A 20,594-nucleotide genomic window follows, 5' to 3' on the forward strand; every position below is an offset into this window, starting at 1 on the left:
ACGGCCGCGGACATCCCGCCAGTTCTCTTCTGACCGCCGCGCTGATCGGTTGATCTCTCTGCCACGGTCGGTGAACTTTGTCCTTTTTTGGGATTTGTCTAGTTAGCTGTATATAGTTAGTATAGTAGTTAGATAGTTTAGATAGCGTAGGTTTTTTCCTTTATTTCTATCGAGAGAGCGGGCTTCCTTTCGTTTTTCCCGCCCTCCGGGGTAGGGACACCCCCCCTCTCTCTCTTCGTTTCCCGCTTTCCTCCCTCGTATGGAAAGGAGGTGGGGATTTTTTCGCCGCTGCTCCGAGTGTGGGAGCAAGATTGCCCCACCAGACGGCCATTCGCTTTGTTTGCTGTGCTTAGGGGAACGGCACAGGCCTGATTCCTGCCCCCATTGTGCAAAATTTTCGAAGCAGACGCGCAAGAACAGAGCGGCCCGTCTTGCAGCTGCCCTGATGGAGCGAGCGCTTTCCCCGCGAGCGGACCAGACTGAATCCGGGCCCGGCCAGATGGATCAGTCGTCATCGACCCCGGTCGATACCGAGCGGCCCATCGTTACCGACCAACCCCGGTTACCGACCAACCCCGGAAGCGATCCGGTTCGGTAGCTGCTTCGGAGTCCTCGGTGCCGACAAAGAGGCCTAAGGAGGACAAAGGGATGCCCTCGGAGAAAAAGAAGCTTAAGAAGTCAAAGCGATCAGTCCTCTCCAGCATCCCCGGTCGATCCGACCGCGCCGATTGTTCCGCCGCTGAAGCTCTTCGCGTCACCAGTCAAGCGCCCGGGCTCTCAGCTGGCGTCGATGTCGACTCAACTTATCATCTCCGATTCGGATTCGGAGATCGAATCGGCACAACGCATCGGTACCCGGCATAGTCCAACCGATGGATCGGTCTCTCAGCCTCGAGGTTCTCCTGCTCGACACCGATCTCCCCGTCGGGACGGCTCTCCTGTTCGACACCGATCTCCCCGTCGGGATAGCTCTCCTGCTCGGCACCGATCTCCTCGTCGGGACCGATCGTCCAGCAGCCGTTCCCCTCGCCGCAGAGATGACGATCCCTCACCACATCGTCTGCTGACCAAGGTCCCCTGGGACCAGAGACAGTGGCAGTACCTGTATGGGGCTTACTCCATGCAGCACCCATTTCCGTGGCTCCAACAACCACAGAGGGACTGGGACCAAGCCTCTGAGACTTCATATCGCTCTCGAATGTCTCATAGGACGCAACGCAACGAGCCGTCGGCATCAGTGTCGAAGCCCCCCGAACTCGACAGGCCAGTCCAGAAGGAACCCAAGCGTTCTCCACCAGCCAAGGAGTCTACACCGGTTCTCCAAGAGCCTCCTTCCCGGCATCGATCTGAACCCTCCGACTCCCCCGAGCCATCTTCCAGGTCAGTGGAGGACTCATCGGGAACCTCTGATGGTGAAGCCTCACCGCCTCCAAAGACTTCGGAGGAACAGCCGATATCTCCGTCTGAGGACCTTAAATCTTACGGAGATCTTATAAGGAGAATGGCCCAGACCCTCTCCCTCACCACCGTTCAGCCTCAACCTACAGTGACTGACACGGTTTTTGATATAGTGCAGCAGGACACTTCGACAGCGATTGCCTTGCCGCTCACGAACGTCATGTTGCAGACAGCCAAGGCTTCTTGGGACAAACCCTCCTCCACACCTGTCTCCTCTCGCAGGCTGGATCATATGTACAGGATCCAGGAAGCGTCAGCGGAATTCCTTTACGTCCACCCTAGACCCAACTCGGTGGTAGTATCGTCGTCCTCCAAGGCGCGGAAGACGCACTCCACCCCGCCAGATAAGGAAGGCAGGAAATTGGACGCTATGGGGAGAAGATTATACTCTGCCGGCTCCCTGGGGGGTTAAAATAGCCAACTACGCTGCATGCTATGGCCATTACCAATATGCCCTCTGGGACCAAGTCTCCGCCATCATGGGTTCCCTTCCTGAGCAGAGCCGTAATGCATTACGGAAGTTGCAGAAGGAGGGTATGGCACTGGCAAAGCAGCAGCTAAACTCTGCCAGACACTCAGGAGACACGTGCGCAAAAGCCCTCACATCGGCTATCTCCCTGTGCAGACATGCATGGCTGAGATCCACGGCTCTTCAACCCGACACACAGGCGTACGTCGAGGATCTTCCCTTTGACGGAGCAGGTCTGTTCAGCTCCACGACGGACTCGGTCCTCCAGGAGCTGGATAAAAGTATCAAAACATCCAGAAACCTGGGGGTGTCCGGGCAGCGCCCTCCATCCAAGCGTCAGTGGCCTAAAACTTGGCAAAAGAAGCCATATTCCAAGTCACCCGACAGACAGTGGCGCTCAAAATCGGCCTCTTTCACTTGACCTTCTTTCCAGTCGAAACATAAGTACTCCCCATCCTCCACCCAACCTGCCCGCCAGAAGGCCGCCAAGCAGGGCAAGCAGGGCCTTTGACTTTCCTCCCGTTGTGGCCGGTCCACAGGACTTGGACTCTATCCGCCTTGCCAAATTTTTCCCTGCCTGGTCCCTTGTCACCTCGGACCGGTGGGTATTGTCGATAATCAAACTGGATTACTGCATAGAATTTTGCCGCCGCCCTTCTACCCCGAGGTTTGTCTCTACAGCTCCTTCTCTGACCCTCTGCGAGGAAGTCAGGTCGCTCTGTCAGAAGCATGCCATCCAGAAGGTTCCCAGGGACCAGAAAGGTCAGGGGTTCTACTCCCGCTACTTTGCGGTCCCCAAGCGGGATGGGGGCCTCCGACCGATCATGGACCTGCGGGCCCTGAACGCCTTCATAAGGTGCGACAAGTTCCGAATGACATCCCTGCCGTATATCCTCCCCCTCCTGAGCGACGGAGACTGGATGGGGACTCTCGATCTGAAAGACGCATACTTCCACATCTCCATCCACCCTCGGCATCGGAAGTATCTGCGCTTCACGGTCGGAGACGACCATTTCCAGTACCGAGCCCTACCATTCGGCCTTTGTACAGCTCCAAGGGTTTTCACCAAGACCATGGTGGTCATTGCCGCTCACCTACGGCTTCAGGGTGTGACGCTTTTTCCATACATCGACGACTGGCTCCTGGTGGCGGTGTCGAGGGAGCAGTTGCTGCGTCACATCTCTATCACCTTGACCTTGGTGGACGAGTTGGGGCTCCAAATAAATTTAAAGAAGTCTCATCTAACGCCTTCTCAGAAAGTGCAATTCATCGGGGCGATCCTGGATACGCGAGTATGCAGGGCGTTCCTCCCCCCAGACAGGGCGGACGCCATAGTGAAGCTTGTGTCCTCCCTCCGTCTGAATCCGACTGTTCCAGCGCGGACACTACAACGGCTTCTGGGACTTATGGCGGCGACGACCTCTGTCCTTACGTTCGCGAGGCTTCGGATGAGGCCCCTACAGCTCTGGTTTCTGCGGAGCTTCAGGTGCAACGTGGAGCACCCTTCCCGGTTGCTCACGGTTCCGGCGGAGATCCTGTCGTCCCTGTCCTGGTGGGGCTCAAAGAGTCGCCTGACGGAAGGGGCTCCCTTTCACAAGCCGGAGCCGTCTCGCACGCTCACCACGGATGCCTCCTTGTGGGGTTGGGGTGCCCACATGGGGGGTATGTGTGTGGGGGACCGCTGGCCGGGCCACCACGCCAGTCAACACATAAACTTCCTCGAGTTGCTGGCCATATTTCACGCCCTTCGCTCCTTTCTACCGCTCCTCGAGGGCAGGTCAGTAGCAGTGATGACGGACAATACCACTGCCATGGCTTACATCAATCGGCAGGGGGGCACAGTGTCCAAGAGGCTCTGTCAGCTGGCTCTCCGGGTCTGGGAGCTGTGCATCTCTCGGGGAGTGTTTCTGCAGGCAACCCACCTCCTGGGAGATATGAACTCACAGGCGGACTTTCTGAGTCGGGGCGGAGCTCTACTGCACGAGTGGGAGCTCAATTGGGAGTTCCTGCGCCCAGTCTTCCGCTGTTGGGGGACTCCGGAGCTGGACGTTTTCGCTACCAGGCAAAACGCAAAATGCGACCTGTTCTGCTGCAGGGGAGGTGCGGACCCCTTAGCGCTGGGGGACGGGCTCCTGGTGCCATGGAGGCATCACATAATCTACCTGTTTCCTCCTATACCGCTCCTCACCAAGGTCGTTCAGAAGATCCTGAAGGAACGCCCGACAGGGATTCTGGTGACTCCGTGGTGGCCCCGGCAGTCCTGGTTCCCTGTGGTCCTTCGTCTGTCGGGGGGGATGTACCATCGTTTTCCTCAAGTGCGGGATCTCCTGCTCTCTCACCGAGGGCAGGTCCTGCATCACGATATTCCTCATCTGCGCCTAATGGCTTGGCGTCTGGACCCAGATTCTCAGACAGGGCCCAGTTCGTCATCATGAACTGCAGGAAATCTTCCACGAGACGATCATATGCGGCCAAATGGGCTAGGTTTGCCGACTTTGCTGCAGACCGTTCCGTGGTGCCCGATAGGGCGGACTTATCATTGATACTGGACTTTCTAGTCTCGCTGTTGGACGGTGGCTTGGCGCCCTCCTCGGTAAGGGTCTACCTAGCCGCAATCTCCGCAGAACATGGACCGATAGACGGCCATTCACCTTTCACACACCCGGACACTAAACGTTTTCTGAAAGGCATGGCAAGGCTGTACCCCACGGTTAGGGCCCCTGCGCCTGCCTGGGACCTTCCCCTGGTTCTCAAGGCATTGACAGGGAAACCCTTCGAGCCGATGGCGACGTGCTCGTCCCACCTCCTGGCGTGGAAGACGGCCTTCCTTGTGGCAATCACTTTGGCAAGGCGGGTTGGGGAACTGGCAGCACTTAGGTGCGACTCCCCCTATTTGGTGTTCTCAGCTGAAGGGGCCACGCTGCGTCCAGATGTCACCTTCCTCCCCAAGGTGGTGTCTTCATTTCATCTCAATTCTGATATTCACTTGCCAGTCTACTTTCCCTCTCCAGCCAATGACTATGAGCGGGTGTTGCACGCCCTTGATGTTAAGAGGGCGCTCTCCTTTTACCTGCATCGTACGGGCCCTTCTAGGAAGGACGTTAGGTTGTTCGTGTCATATGCGGAGCCCTCTCTGGGGCAGCGCATTTCGTCTCAGCGTCTGTCCAAATGGATTACAGGGACAATTCGCTTGTGTTACCTTCTCCGGAAGCAGCCTCTTCCAGGTCCGCTCCGTGCCCACTCGACTAGAGCGGTAGCTACCTCTGAGGCTTTCATGAAGGGAGTTCCCCTGCAGGACATCTGTAGGGCAGCCACGTGGTCCTCGGCGCACACCTTCGTGACACACTACGCCCTGGACCTGCGACGCAGGCAAGCTTCCTCGGTGGGCCGTGCAGTGTTGCAGTCTGTTTCAGTGTGATGGACCGGCTGACCCTCCACCAGGTAGGCTTGAGCTTGCTAATCTCCCACAAGTGTGATGCACAGAGACCACGAAGAAGATAAACAGGTTTCCTACCTGTAACTGATGATCTTCGAGTGGTCATCTGTGCAGTCACACTACCCGCCCACCTTCCCCGCTGCAGCCGGTCCCGCCGTGGGGCTGACGCGGCGGCCAGAAGGAACTGGCGGGATGTCCGCGGCCGTCCCGGTGGGCATGCGCAGTGGGGCGCCTGGGCATGCGCGCTGGGTCGGACCCGCGGAAATCCACAGCTTTGAAGTTTACCGATCAAGATCGGCGCAGGCGCCTAATCCCACAAGTGTGACTGCACAGATGACCACTCGAAGATCATCAGTTACAGGTAGGAAACCTGTTTTTTCCTCTGCCATTCTTGGCTCGTACTCAGTAACTGAGCCTTGAGTTAATTGCATGAAAGGAAACCCTGGGACAACTGTTACAATGTAGTAAATTTCTCACATTTTAAAACTGTTAACAGTGGCTCCATCGTAACTGACGTCTGAATCCTCTTTTTTTACATAGGCGAAGTCCTCGACTACGTCATGAGATTCGTAAACCACAACACTCGTCTGTTGATAATCTTGCAAATGAGATTTCTTATATAACAGAAACGGAAGATGTTTTTTACACCTATAAGGTTTCCTCGACTTCTAAAGACAGTGATTCAGAAGTGTCTCAGGGCTTCAGCCCATGGAGAAGGTAATTCATTAATTGATACAGGCTTTTTGGAAGAACAGTCTGATAAATGTTTTCTTGTTGATTGTAGATGTTCTTATACTGTTGGTCATAGTATATTCAGGCCTCATTTTGGGCAGGAGCTCACAGAAGTGAAGCTTCGGAACTTCTAAATTTTATGGTGCTCTTAATTTCTCTTCCCCGCCCCCCTTCAAATACTTGCTTCTGGGCTCCATTGTTCAAACCCCCGTGAGAATTCTGCTGAACTCTAAAGATATGACAAACTTTCTAATATTTCCCCCACCCCACAAAAAAAGGAAAAATAACCAAAACATATAAAGCAGACAGATGGAAAACGCTTGGGGCTCTTTAGCTTGGAGAAACGTCGACTGCAGGGTGACATGATAGAGGTTTACAAGATAATGCATGGGATGGAGAAAGTAGAGAAAGAAGTACTTTTCTCCCTTTCTCACAATACAAGAACTCGTGGGCATTCAGTGAAATTGCTGAGCAGTAGAGTTAGAACGGATAAAAGGAAGTACTTCTTCACCAAAGAGTGATTAACATGTGGAATTCACTGCCACAGGAGGTGGTGGCGGCTGCAAGCATAGCCAGCTTCAAGAGGGGGTTAGATAAAAATATGGAGCAGAGGTCTATCAGTGGCTATTAGCCACAGTGTGTGTATATATATATATATTTGGCCACTGCGTGACACAGAGTGTTGGACTCGATGGGCCATTGGCCTGATCCAACATGGCTTTTCTTATGTTCTTATGTTCCTCGTGCCACTGTAGCCACATAGGAGAAAGTAATTTTAAAAGTATGATGGGAGAAAGGTTTATTTATGTTCAAGAAGCATTTCTGATAGATGGTGAGCTGATATAATTGAGTCTACCTTCCTGTGATGTCAGGGGTGTGTGGCATATGCAAATAAGTTATGCAAATGAGTTGCACTAATGAGCTCTGGCACCTCTTTTTTTTACCAAATGACCCCTGAGTATATTTATCTAATAGTTCAAACCTGTTCACAACAGGAATGTTTACATTGAAGGGCAGGTTGTACGTATCTTAGGTAGGATCATTTTTGTTTCAAAATCTTCATTTTTTTTGCTTGTTATTTTATACTTGTTTTGTTTTTATTGATACATTAATTTTAATTTCCACTGGTTTCAATGGAAAATGGTCTGATCACAATGGAAAACGTTCCAGTTCTGTCCTATGTGGACAGAATTTTCAAGGGCTATACCCATCTTTTAAGAGAGATTCCCTGCCAAATTTCAGACAAGAGTGTCCTGTTTCACAGGCAATTTGAGGTAAAATATAGCAGTTAAAGCTGAACACGGGGAAATTAATGACATTCATTCATTTCTTGTTTGTTTTTGTCATCCTAGTTAGTATAATTAATGGGGCTTTCGGCTTCCTTTTTCATTAGTTCATAAATTAATTTATATTCCTAACGGATATAACCTTTTTGAAGAATATGGTAGAGATGACATTTAATCTTAAATTTGTTATTTGTGAAAGAACAGTGCTAGTTGTATCAAAACCACACATCGAGCTCCAAAGAATGTAAGCAGATATACATTCCACTGTGCTAAGTGGCTGCAATTCTAAAACCAGTTTCCTGAGACCCCACTGAATAAAAGTGTATTTACTTCTAAGTAGACCTTCATAGGCCTGCTCCCATTGTCTGTGAGAGCTGAAGTCAATGTTAATATGTAGCGGCATTTAATGAACAGGTCTTATTTATGTATGCAGCTGGGAGTGTTCCCACAGGTATACTACGTGATCAAGGTTTTAAATAGTAGACTGTGGGTTAAAAAAATCTGTATTCAAATTTTGAATGTGAAAATTGAAAATCCAGAGAGATTTAAAGTCTGAAACAAAGAATGACAGTTTGTCCATTGCATTCCAATTTATTTGCAGTTGAGTGACACAGAGTGACTCAAAGACACAATCATGATGGCGGTAGGGCTTGAATTCAGCAGGCGCTCACAGGAGGCACAGCTCCTGAGCCTCCAGTTAGGGTCAGCATGCAGTTTAGAGTTTTCTCCCCGCTGCACACAGATCCCGGGGCATATGCAAATGAATATGCTACTGAGCTCCTGCACCTTTTTTCTACAAAATAATCCCTGGATGGTGGGATTATTTCTTCATGATAGGCTTGTTATTTATCCAGTGTGCATTAAATGTACTTTGGTGCTAGTGTGTTCTTTTTGGCTCCTACGAAATTATTCCAGGATACCACACTTGAGTAATTTAAATTGTGCTGAGCATAAATTTTCTTGATATGTACCAAATCAAACAGTTACTCAGTTAAATTTTGCGGTGAAGATATTTAACATTTGTCACATAAGCAAAACAGAATTTTTGAATGAGGATAATATTCATTCATTCATAGACCTTTATTGGCATATTGACAATCAGAAATAGATAGAACATTGTACCATATCAATAAGGTCCAAGGTTCCATATAGATTGAATAAACTCAAAAACAGTACTATCTCAAATTTGAACTTTAAAACATCTTAGAGAAGTTGACAGGATATAAAACATTAAGCCGAGGAAATGAAGTCTAAGATTCCATATAAATTAAGCACAATAAGGACAATATTATCTAAAATGTTGAACTTTAAGAACTTCTATAAGATATTTGGCGGCAGCATTCATAATCTCAGGAGCCAGGTCGTCTAAAAGAAATTGACATTTCGACTTAATATTCAGATACCTTTTGGGATGAAGCCAAGAGCAATTTCTCATGAGGTAACTCATACAAGGGGCATTCCACAATTGTGTGCTCTATTGTGTCCAAAGAGTTAAGCCCACAAGGACACAACCATTCTTGTCTTGGGCTCTGATGGCATCTGCCATAGAGCATTCTAGAGGGGAATGTGTTAACCCTTGCCAGAAGGAAGACTCTATGTTGGAGAGGGATATCAAGATTATAAATATTTTGGGGCATTTTGCCAAAGTGATTACTAATAAGGTCGAGCATAGCAGGGGAGCAGATATTTCAGTTTGGTTACTGGAACAAAAATAGGATTTTCTTTTGGAGGAGGCATGTAGACCCTAGGAAGTGATAGATTGGTGTGAGAAAAGTTAAGATGTTGAATATTTAAAGGTTCCTTAAACTCAGGAAACCACCAACAAAACCTGATGAGGATATGAGGGGGGAAGTGTTTGGGAACGGAATTGTGGGGGCATGACAAGTGGAAAAAATGTGAATGTATGGTAGAAGGGAGGAGGTAAGATTTTGAGATGGTCTCTTTTGCCATTCTGATAAATTTACTGATTGCCACAACCAGAACATATAATACTGGGTCCTCTCTCTCACTTCCCTTGTGGAGAGATTACAAAAATGTACCACTTCCCCTATCTAAACATATCAGATGGGATCCTTATGGGTTTCAGTGGAGTTTTCCCCCACATTGTGTTTGTATTTGTGGCATTCATGGGCTTAAGAACATAAGAAGGGCCCTGCTGGATCAGACAAGTGGTCCATCCAACCCAGCGCTGTCTCACACAGTGGCAAACCAGTTACTCTGGAGGGTCAGCTAGAGGTTTACTAGAAGTGATACTAGAGGTTTACTGCCTCTAAATGTGAATGTTCCCTTTAGTCAGCATTGCTTGCAGGACGGTGATTTCTATCCTCCAAGAAATCTGTCTAATGAGCTTTTAAAACTGTAGATACCTTTATTTATTATTTGATTTGATTTTTGACTCGCCCTCCCTGCTACTGCAGGCCATCGCTATGTTCTCAGGAGGTGAATTCCATGTTTTAATCACTCATTGAGTAAAAAAGCATTTTGTCTGTCCTGAATTTACTGCCCATTAATCTCATTGCATGTTCCCAAAGGGAACATGTTATCACCTTTAACAGACACCCTGTGAGGTGGGTGGGGCTGAGAGGGCTCTCACAGCAGCTGCCCTTTCAAGGACGACTCCTATGAGAGCCGTGGCTAACCCAAGGCCATTTCAGCAGCTGCAAATGGAGGAGTGGGGAATCAAACCCAGTTCTCCCAGATAAGAGTCTGCACACTTAACCACTACAGGTATCCTTGAGTTTCAGCAGTAGTTGCCATTTCTTGTACAGAAAGTGTAATTCTTCCAGATTTTGAAGCAAAGTGACTCTAAAGAGGCAGCTACATATTGCAGTGGGGTTTTTGAAAGAGCTTTAATAATTGTTCCCATGCCTGTATCACGTGCAACTCTCTGAATACCTTAATATTTCTTTTATTTTAAAGTAATTTAGAAAAGAGACTGTGTGGTGGGACATCTATGTCAGTTTTTATTTAAAATTTTAAAAGAAACTCTCATATTCACAGTAAATGATTTATAAAGTTTTCCCTTGTTTCTCTATAAGAAAACTAATATTTGTGTTTCATGAAATAATATAATTTATTTAAGGCATCTATATATTGTTTTTTCCATTACTTTTCCTGATGCAATGGAAATATCACTGACACGTTACAATTTACTACTCTCGTTTTCCCCCTTGTGTTTCTGAAGCGTAGTCTAGGTAAGAAATCCATCCTGCTCGAAATAGCAATTGGTTAATTCTCCTTGCTTTCTTAGCTGCTGATGTTACAAATAATGGTCAAGCATTAGATATATTCTGTGTTCCATCTTCCATTGCTTTTTTTGTGTATGTAGTTAACAGATTTCTTACAGGGTTCCTAAGCAGGTCTACTCAAGAATAAATCTCATTTTATTCAGTGGAACTTACTCCCAGCATAGCCATAGTTCATTGACAGTTTGACAATTTGCGCTCATGGTAGATAACCGCAATCATTTTAGAAACATTATCTGTGGTGCTTTTATATTGTATGTGTATAGTATTTCTTGTTACAGTTTATTATTAGAACTCTGTAAAAGACAAAACATATTGGATATTGGAGATAGATCCTTACAAATGCCACTTTTTCTGGATAAGGGGTGATGCTGGACAACAAACCAGTTCAAAGTTGGTGGTCTGAGCCAGAAATGAAACCGAGCATCAACGTTTTGGAGCTGAGGGCCATAGATGGACTATTAAGACACTTCCAGCCTCAGATAGTTCACTCTCACATCCTAGTGAGGACAGACAACACATTAGCTAAAATATTAATAAACAAGCAGTGGGGATCGAGATTGTGCCCCCCTCCTCCCGCACAAGGAGGCAATATAGGTAATATGCTGGGCGGAGAAAAAAATATGACGTCATTTTGGGCAGGATACATTAAGGAGACTTCAAACAATCAAGCAGACTGGTCCATCAAGAGAGATCTGTTCCTAGAGATCACTGGGCACTTCAGTCTGCTGAAATAGATCTCTTTGCATCCCCAACAAATTTCCAAATCAAGAGATTTTACATGAGATTCCTTCACCTTATGGTGGAGGCAACAGACACTCTCACCTCTTTGTGGCCAAAGACCCTGTTATTCACCATTCCAATAGTTCCCAAGGTACTTAGGAGTATCAAAGAACCAGCAGATAACATTCTAGTGGCTGTGTTCTGGCATCCTCCGTGGAGGTCTCCAGCATCACTGGACATGCTATATCAGGGACTCATCTGGCATCCACAACCAGGATGGCTGCACTTGGCTGCCTGGAGACCGCAGGGAGCGACTTCTTCTTTCCTAGGGCATGACACTGATGTCAGAGAGACCCTTCTGGCTTCTAGGAGATAATCAAGGTATAAAATTTAGAGATTTAAGAAAGGAGAAAATAAATAGAATTTATAACACATTGTAGAAGCCATTTGTGTGCTGGTGCAAAAAAAAAAAAAAAGGTTGACCCACTGAAACTACCACTTAACTCAATCTTGGCATTCCTGCAGGAGGGAATTGTGGGAGGGCTAAAAGCTCCTCCTCTCAAGCAACAGATTGCAGTCTTGGCCACAGTCCTGCCCCAAGTCAAAAGCACCAGCATTTTGTGACATCCTCACATATGACATTTCCTCTGAGAGACCTGCCACAGGTTCACATGGCAACTACGTACAGTTCTCTTGGCACTTACCAAGCCACCATTCAAGCCACTCGGGGAAGTCTTGTTGAAATGGCCAAGAATGAAGACACCTTTTCTTATGGCTATCACATTTGCCAGAAGAGTCTCTGAGCTAGGCTCACTTTCAGCAAAACCTAAACTATGCATGTTTTACAACGATAGACCAGATTTTGCCTTAATTCCCAAAGTTAATTCTGCCTTCTATAGAGCTCAATAAATATGTCTTCCATCCTTCTGCCCAAGCCCAAAGCATCAAAGGGAGAAGACCCATGACATGTCCTTGATGTCAGAAGAGCTCTCAAGACATATTTGTCCAACCAGCCACATTAGGAAAACATATCTCTGCCCTAACACAAGAGAAAGGTTGTTTGAGTGTCAAGTCGGCAGTTTCAATAACGAGTTGTTGTTGATACAAAGAAGCTACTTTATTGATACTGGTACTTGTGGCTTGAGCCAAAGATTGAAGACTAAAGAACATACTGTAGATACATTGCATATAAGGGATACTTCAACGGGATTCCTGAGGAGGGGGGACTATGCAGGGAGCATTCACACATAGATGTTACAAAGTCGTTCTCATGTTGATTAGGCCTGCTTGGCCTTGATCACTTTAGGTTCCTGACTCCCTTCCGTGAGCCAGAGCTGAGAAGGCACAGATAAGACTTTCACATATTTCCATTTCAAAGCAAGTATACTCTCTACAGGAAAGGAGGGGGGTAGGGAGAGGTTGTGCTAGCAGCATTTGGTTACACTTTGGTTTTACCCAGAATGCTCAATGGCTGAACCAGAGTTATAGACAGACTTGACATTGAGTTGGCCATAAAGAACACACTCAGAGCGTGTATAGTAGAAGCCTGTAAGATCCACAAGCTCCCTATCCCTGCTGCATTGCAGCCCATTCTGTCAGGAGTGCCACGAACAATGCCGCCTTTGCAAGGGAGGCAACAGCTGAGGAAATGTGCAAAGCAGCGACCTGCTCTTCTTTCCACATTTATTAGACACTGCAAGATCAATTCTTATAATTTGGCAGATGCTGCCTTTGGCAGAAGAGTGCTACAACACATCCTAAGCGGAGATGACGATGACCCACCCCAAAACTGAGGACACTGCTCCGGGAGGTCCTTGAAAATGACCTCTGCCTTAGAGGGAGAATGCTTACCGTGAAGGGTTCCTCCTCTGAGGAAAGAAGGACATCTTGTCCCTCCTGAAGTCATTGTCAAACTAGTTACTCAGCCGATTCACTTCTTGTCTCGATTTACCTGTTTTTCCTCACCTTATTGCTTTGTTCTTGTCAATTTGTTCTCTTTTCTAGAGTTGAGATTATAATCTAACTCAGGGATGTCAAACACACAGCCTATGAGCTGGAGCCAGCCCGTCCAGGGCTCCTCTTAGGCTTGCAAGCAACTGGTCATTCCCTTTATTGCCAGATGACTGAGGCTGCACATTATGGCCCTGCATACTGTATGTCCCAGCGCTAATGTGTAATGGGCAGTGGGTGTGGGAAGGAGATAACTGCAAGGAAATACTGTAAGGATGTTAATGCTTTAAGCATGTTTCTACTTTGAGTAAAAAAATAATATTGTTAATTGGGTTTGCCAGTGTCCTTTATAATTTAAGTTTATTTCTCCTATACCTGGCATTGCATTTTATGGCACACTTGGCCCTGGTAACAAATGAGTTTGACGCCTCTAGTCTAACTGCTTTTGGAGTTACTGAAACTGAAGGAGGTGACTCCCGCAGGCAAGAGACAGGAAGTTGAAAAAAATTGTTCCTGCTTCCCTGACTGGACGCTGGGAATTACCCTCAAGAAATGTCCTTTCTTCAGAGGAGAAGGATCCTTCACAGTAAATACCCAATGGTTTGTTTCCTCTTTGCATTTACAGAAGTCTAATGCTAGACTGTCTAATGCTAGATGTGACTCTACTATAAGAGCTATTGGCAGTTTGAGGTATTAACTATCTTTATTTACTTTGTCAGCAGATCATCAGAACAAGAATCACCAGTGTGAGTGTTTCTCTTATTATCCTACTGTTTAGAGGCTTGTATTTTTTCTGATAATCTTCTCACTGTTAATCCAGAATTAGCAGAATATGTAGTAATTCCTAGTAAATAGTCTAGCAGGAACAATTTAAATGTTTCCCAAACTAAGGACCAGTCTTAAGAACATAATAACATAAGAGAAGCCATATTCGATCAGGCCAATGGCCCATCCAGTCCAACACTCTGTGTCACACAGTGGCAAAAATTTTATACACACACACATACACACTGTGGCTAATAGCCACTGATGGACCTCTGTTCCATATTTTTATCTAAACCCCTCTTGAAGGTGGCTATGCTTGTGGCTGCCACCACCTCCTTTGGCAGTGAATTCCACATGTTAATCACCCTTTGGGTGAAGAAGTACTTCCTTTTATCCGTTTTAACCTGTCTGCTCAGCAATTTCATCGAAGTCTTCCTTTCCAGTACTTTAAATGATGGCACTATAAAACAGAATCAGTGCAATCCTCAATGCACTTTCCTGGGAATAAACCACTATTGAGTAAGTGGGACTTGCTTCTGAGTAGAACTCCTTGAGGTTGGTCCCAGAGCCCCTTATCCTTCTTGTTGTGTGATTCCCCCACCCCCACATTAGAGAATGGTTTTGTGGGCATTGAAATGTGAAAAGTTAACATGCAGAAATTAACACAGGAAGCACAACTTAAAGTTGAATTTTTTTTTGATACAGTATTCAAATATCTACTAGGGATGTGCAAAAAAAAAAAAATTCGGAAGTGCACGGATTCAGAAGTACACGGGGAAAAAAAATTCGGATTCCCCCTGTACTGCTGAAGGCCGTATTCGGAATAGCCGCATATACGGTAATGCGCGGCTATTTCCGAATATACGGCCCTATTATACCCTATGGGCCATTGAAATCAATGGCAAATAGGGTATATTTGAAGCCGCCTGGAGGGGGGGGGTTTGAAGGAGAGCCCCCAAATTTGCAGGAGACCTGCAGGGGACTCTCCCCTCCAAACCCCCCAAGTCCCAAAAAGATTGGGCCAGGGGATCCCATTCCAGGGGCACCCAAAGAGGGTGCCCCTATTCCATCATTATACCCTATGGGCCATTGAAATCAATGGCAAATAGGGTATAATTGAAGCCGCCTGGAGGGGAGGGGGTTTGAGGGAGAGCCCCCAAATTTGCAGGGGACCTGCAGGGGACTCTCCCCTACAACCCCCCCAAGTCCCAAAAAGATTGGGCCAGGGGGTCCCATTCCAGGGGCACCCAAAGAGGGTGCCCCTATTCCATCATTATACCCTATGGGCCATTGAAATCAATGGCAAATAGGGTATAATTGAAGCCGCCTGGAGGGGAGGGGGTTTGAGGGAGAGCCCCCAAATTTGCAGGGGACCTGCAGGAGACTCTCCCCTACAACCCCCCCAAGTCCCAAAAAGATTGGGCCAGGGGGTCCCTGTCTTTGGGCTCCCCAAAAGGCCCATTGCCAACAATGATGGGGAAAGCCCAATTAGCCACTTCCTCCACTACAATTGCTGTGGGGAAAGTGGCTCTGGCCAGAGGGGGGTTTGAGGGAGAGGCCCCAAAACTGCAGGGCAGCTTCAGGGGACTCCCCAGCATGCAACCCCCCTGGCCCCAAAAGACAGCACCCATCTGTGGGCACCCCAAAAGGAACACTGCTCCCAATGGTGAGAAAAAACCAATTAGAGCCACTTCCTCACTGCAATTGTCGTGGGAAAAGTGGCTCTGGGGAGCAGGAGGTTTTGAGGAGAGCCCCCCAAACTGCTGTGCAGCTTCAGGGGACTGTCCCACACAAAACCCACAAGGCCAAAAAAAAATTGGACCAAGGGGTTCAATTCCTGGGGCACCCAAAGCCAAACCTAACTTCACACCAGAGAATCTCTATAGGCCCCAAATGCACTACATCCCTCTATCTAATCTATGAACCCTGCAGGCCTGGCACCAATAAAAACCCAGTTGCCAACGTCGTGGCAGTACAAAACACAATCTGCTCAAGGTCTGCTCTGCAGACCTGGCTGCAGCAAACCCAGATGCCAGCTCTCCAGCCCTGCCCCAAACAACACGGGGAGAGCTGGCAAACCACAAAAAGCCTGCTGCCTCTGGGTCTCTCACCCAGGTGCCAGCTTCCCTGCCCCAAACAACACAATCTACAGGTGCCAGCTCTCCAGCCCTGCCCCAAACAACACGGGGAGAGCTGGCAAACCACAAAAAGCCTGCTGCCTCTGGGTCTCTCACCCAGGTGCCAGCTTCCCTGCCCCAAACAACACAATCTACAGGTGCCAGCTCTCCAGCCCTGCCCCAAACAACACGGGGAGAGCTGGCAAACCACAAAAAGCCTGCTGCCTCTGGGTCTCTCACCCAGGTGCCAGCTTCCCTGCCCCAAACAACACAATCTACAGGTGCCAGCTCTCCAGCCCTGCCCCAAACAACACGGGGAGAGCTGGCCAACCACAAGAAACCTGCTGCCTCTGGGTCTATCACCCAGGTGCTAGCTTCCCTGCCCCAAACAACACAATCTACAGGTGCCAGCTCTCCAGCCCTGCCCCAAAAAACACGGAGAGAGCTGGCCAACCACAAAAAACCTGCTGCCTCTGGGTCTCTCACCCAGGTGCCAGCTTCCCTGCCCCAAACAACACAATCTACAGGTGCCAGCTCTCCAGCCCTGCCCCAAACAACATGGGGAGAGCTGGCAAACCACAAAAAGCCTGCTGCCTCTGGGTCTCTCACCCAGGTGCCAGCTTCCCTGCCCCAAACAACACAACTCTAGTCTCTCAAACAAGAGAAGTGGTGGACCACCACTCCTAGCTCAACATCATTCTGCAACACAAAGCAAGAAGCATTTTGACTTACCTTGAGTGATGGATGGTTGGCTGGCACCTTTGCTCGGGGCGCCCCAGCAGCAGCCTCGATGAAGGGCCCAAGGCGGGCCTTCTTCTTCATCACACTCCGGCCAGAGGTCGGAGTGCTGGAAAGCGGCTGTGGAGTGGCCCCACGCACAGGTGGGGGGGAGACCTGGGTCCTCCCCCTCCCCCTCCCCCTCCCCCTCCCCTCCCCTCCACCCCTCTAGTCTTCTCCTTGGCCTTGCCCCCAGGGCCCCTCTTCTGCTGCCTGGCACTCATGTCACCCTTGGCCAGTCTCACAGAACCTGAACTGAGAGTGGGGTTTTTTACAAACCTAACTCACTGCACTGTACCCTGAACCAACAGGTGCCCTGACTTCTTTTTAAAAACCCTCCCACCAAAGCTTGTTTATTTGTTTTTTGGTCCCTAACCTGTCCTTCTTTGGGTTGGGGTAGTAGTAGTCTGGTAAAGTTTAGGAGACTAGGTGATCCTGCCTCTACCTGGCTGCAGTTTTTAAAAGGCTACCTTGAGATGAAGGCAATCCTTGTTATATCCTCCTAGTTAAACTTCTCCTAACTAGATCCTGGGACAAACCTGATTTCCTTGCAAACTAGAAATCAGGTGTCCCCTATAACGTGAGAGAAGCTGTGGTTTACCCTGTTGAAATCTAAGGATGCACCAGCTTTCAGTGGCTGAAAGCCAGATGCACCGCTGCTGCAACCCTAGTCTCTTTAAAAGGGAGCCTGATGTGGCCTAGTAGTCACGCTGCCTTTTATGAGAAACCTAAAAACTTTTTAAAGCACCCCTATCTGGCCTACTTGAGTTGTGAAAGGAGATAAAGCCTTAAACTGGATTAATTTTGTTTTAAATTTCAAAAAAACACAAACCCTAAAAACACCCTTATTAGTGGGGCAGCCTATTTAGTGGCTCTAGCCAAACCGAGAGCACACTCAGATTCCAAAAATCACTCTATAACAACAAGAAAGTGACCCAGCCCACACACACCCTCGCCAACCCCCACACCAACCAGAGGTAATTTTTAAAAACAAAAACAAAACCAGAGAATCACAAGAGGCCAAGCAAACCAACTCAAGATTTTAAAAAGTGGCCTTTCACCAATAAGAAAACTCAGGCCAAATCAGTCAACAACAACACCCCCACCCCTAAAACCAGAACCAGAAAAGGGGGACAAAACAATGAAAATTAGGCCAAACAGCACCCCCCCCCAATAACCTGAAGATAAAAGTAACACAGCAGCAACACAACACAGCAGCAACAAATCAAACAATGAAACAGTAAAAAACTCAACTTTTAATAATACAGGAACTCCCCCCAAAAAAACCCCCCCTCACCCTAACCCCAAGAAATCCAAGCCACCCAAATCAGGAGAAGTAAAAGGACACTGCACTTTAAAAAGTCCTCTCACTAAATTAAGATATGGGCAAATTAGCAAAACCACCCCACCTCAGGTCCCCCCACCCCCAGCAGAACCTAACCTCAACCCCAAATAGGCTACCCTACCCACCCAGCACTCACCCACCCAAATCTGAACAAGTAAAGGGACTCTAGTCCTTTTACCAACAAAAACTAAAACAAGAACCCCAAAACTGTCTTACCTTGTCTTCTCTGAGTCCAGGGAGGTGGTAAGGCAGTGAGAGAGCAGCAGGCAGGAGCTGAAGCCAAGGGCCAGCCACCAGCAGCAGCACAATCTCTCTCACACCAACCCACACCACATACACCAACACAGCAATGGAGGAGTCCAGCAGGAAGACTCCTTAAAAAGGTTCTCTGGCCCTACAGAGAGCAATTTCAAAAAATAGCACTGCTCTCTCTGATTGGCCAGAGAACATTGCTTACTTGGATACCCAAGTAAGCAAAAGATCAAAATAACAATGTAGCTGATGGCTGGGCCATCAGCTACACAGTACACAACAACAGCCCTGCAAAGCATGCATTTGCAATGCATTTTGTGAATGCATGCTTTGGATTGGCTGCTGGGGCTCCTCTTCCCCCTCCCCCCCCTCCCTGACCCCAGGGAGGCTATAGGAGAGGCGGGAAGCTAAGCAAGCAGCTCCATTGAGGCTGCAAAAGCCACTTCCCGCCTTTTCTTCTATTGAAGTTGACACTGAGCAGCCTTTTGACAGCCGTACCATATTCTTCCGAATAGCGGTTCAGAAGAATACGGCGGCCGCGTTCGGGAGCCGCATAATGGGCGGCAATGGCTTTCGGCTGCGGGCAATGCCGAATACAGCCGAATCAGCGTTGATTCGGCTGTATTTTCGGCTCGGCCGAGCCGAATGCACATCCCTAGTATCTACATGACCTCTTTACTCCTTGTACTCACTGTTTGCATTTTTTATCCTCTTATAATGGAGAATTCACTTCATACATTGATAGCATGGGTTGTCTAGCTTTAAAAAGTTCAAGCATCTGTTAGTCTTTAAGGTACCAAAATATGTCTTCTTGATTTAACGTTTATGAAGACCTATTAAAAAGTATTTCTTCTCATTCATAAAATAATTTGGCATGAAAGGCATTGGCATACACCCTGTGCTGAGTCTGGCTGTTAACACTGCCCTTTTAAACTTTCTGTTAATCCAGGAACATTTTGGAAAATGATTCAACACAGAATTCCTCACCCCAAAGATTTAATGGAACTGGGAACTCTTCAGGCTCTTCTCCTTCAGAAGGAAAGGATAAGCAATTTTTAGAAACAAATGAAAATGTTACAAAAGGAATTTCAGTGGAGGATTCCAATCAATACTACTGTGATAAGGTATGATGGATGAGGTGCAGTACACAGATATCTCCTATTCCGGCTTGGATCCCATCTAGAATTTCTGTGGGCTAATTGTAGCTAATCCCCCCCCCCCTTTGTGGGAGACATCTGATTTTCCCCCTCCAGATGTTCCTGCATGTCCCCTGGCCCCCAGGAGATGGCATTTCAGGGGCATTTTGGGCTGCCTTGGGAAGGGGCAATTGGGGAAAAAATCACTCCCACTCCTTGCTTGCAGAAATTTTAGGTGGTTTTGCTCCAGCGTTTTTGAATACGTGAACATCTTTTGAAATTTAGTTTTCTCTTCATCTGAAATTGTAAAGCAACATTCCAGCTTCTTTGAGGCAAATGAACAGGAGTAGCTTTTAGATGGGACCTTGATTCCTAACAGATATAGAGTAAGCTGCGTATTTCCCCCTAAATGTTAAAAGATGGTTAAGCAGTGACCATAGCACCTAAAAGCCTAGGGCTGGTTCAGACTCTTCTCTCTGTCTCTTCCACTCTCCACTCAGTGGACTCCTTGATCCCACCTCCAGGTCAGTCCACCCACAGATGGGAGTCACATTGGGATAGTGTGTCAGTGTGGAAAGCCCAAAATTTCTAGGCTCATTTTATGCAGTCAGTTTAGTGTGGGAAGGGGGAATATGATTCTCTTATTACATGCAGGGATGATTTTATCCAAAGTAGCCCATAAAGGTGATGTTTTGTGAGACAAATGCCTGTTATCAATATCTTCCAGAATGACATTATTGATGGAGACTTGTTTTTGATACGCATCCTTCCAGATGAAGATGGGAAATTTGGATTTAATTTGAAGGTAAAAGGCACCTGTAAAGCAATCCTGATCTTCAGCTGTAGCTTCAAAAAATTGTCTTGTGTGGAATAATTCAGGAAGGCCGTTTTTGTGTTACACTT

At 47.6% G+C, this 20,594-nt stretch overlaps 1 protein-coding gene across 2 annotated transcripts in view; it reads left to right on the forward strand.

Moving 5' to 3' along the window:
- The window catches only part of PTPN3 (protein tyrosine phosphatase non-receptor type 3), a 190,113-nt gene that overhangs the window by 132,119 nt on the left and 37,400 nt on the right, over positions 1-20,594 (forward strand). Inside the window, exons 14-17 of one of the 2 annotated variants that reach the window (XM_060247824.1) lie at positions 5,904-6,080; positions 14,022-14,045; positions 19,505-19,679; positions 20,419-20,496. In XM_060247824.1, the coding sequence (XP_060103807.1) occupies positions 5,904-6,080; positions 14,022-14,045; positions 19,505-19,679; positions 20,419-20,496 (454 nt within the window). Of the gene's footprint in view, positions 1-5,903; positions 6,081-14,018; positions 14,046-19,504; positions 19,680-20,418; positions 20,497-20,594 lie in introns of both variants that reach the window. The other variant, XM_060247825.1, reaches the window with a different exon arrangement.

The sequence above is a fragment of the Heteronotia binoei genome, chromosome 10, assembly GCF_032191835.1.
Source record: "Heteronotia binoei isolate CCM8104 ecotype False Entrance Well chromosome 10, APGP_CSIRO_Hbin_v1, whole genome shotgun sequence".
Classification (NCBI taxonomy): Eukaryota; Metazoa; Chordata; class Lepidosauria; order Squamata; family Gekkonidae; genus Heteronotia; species Heteronotia binoei.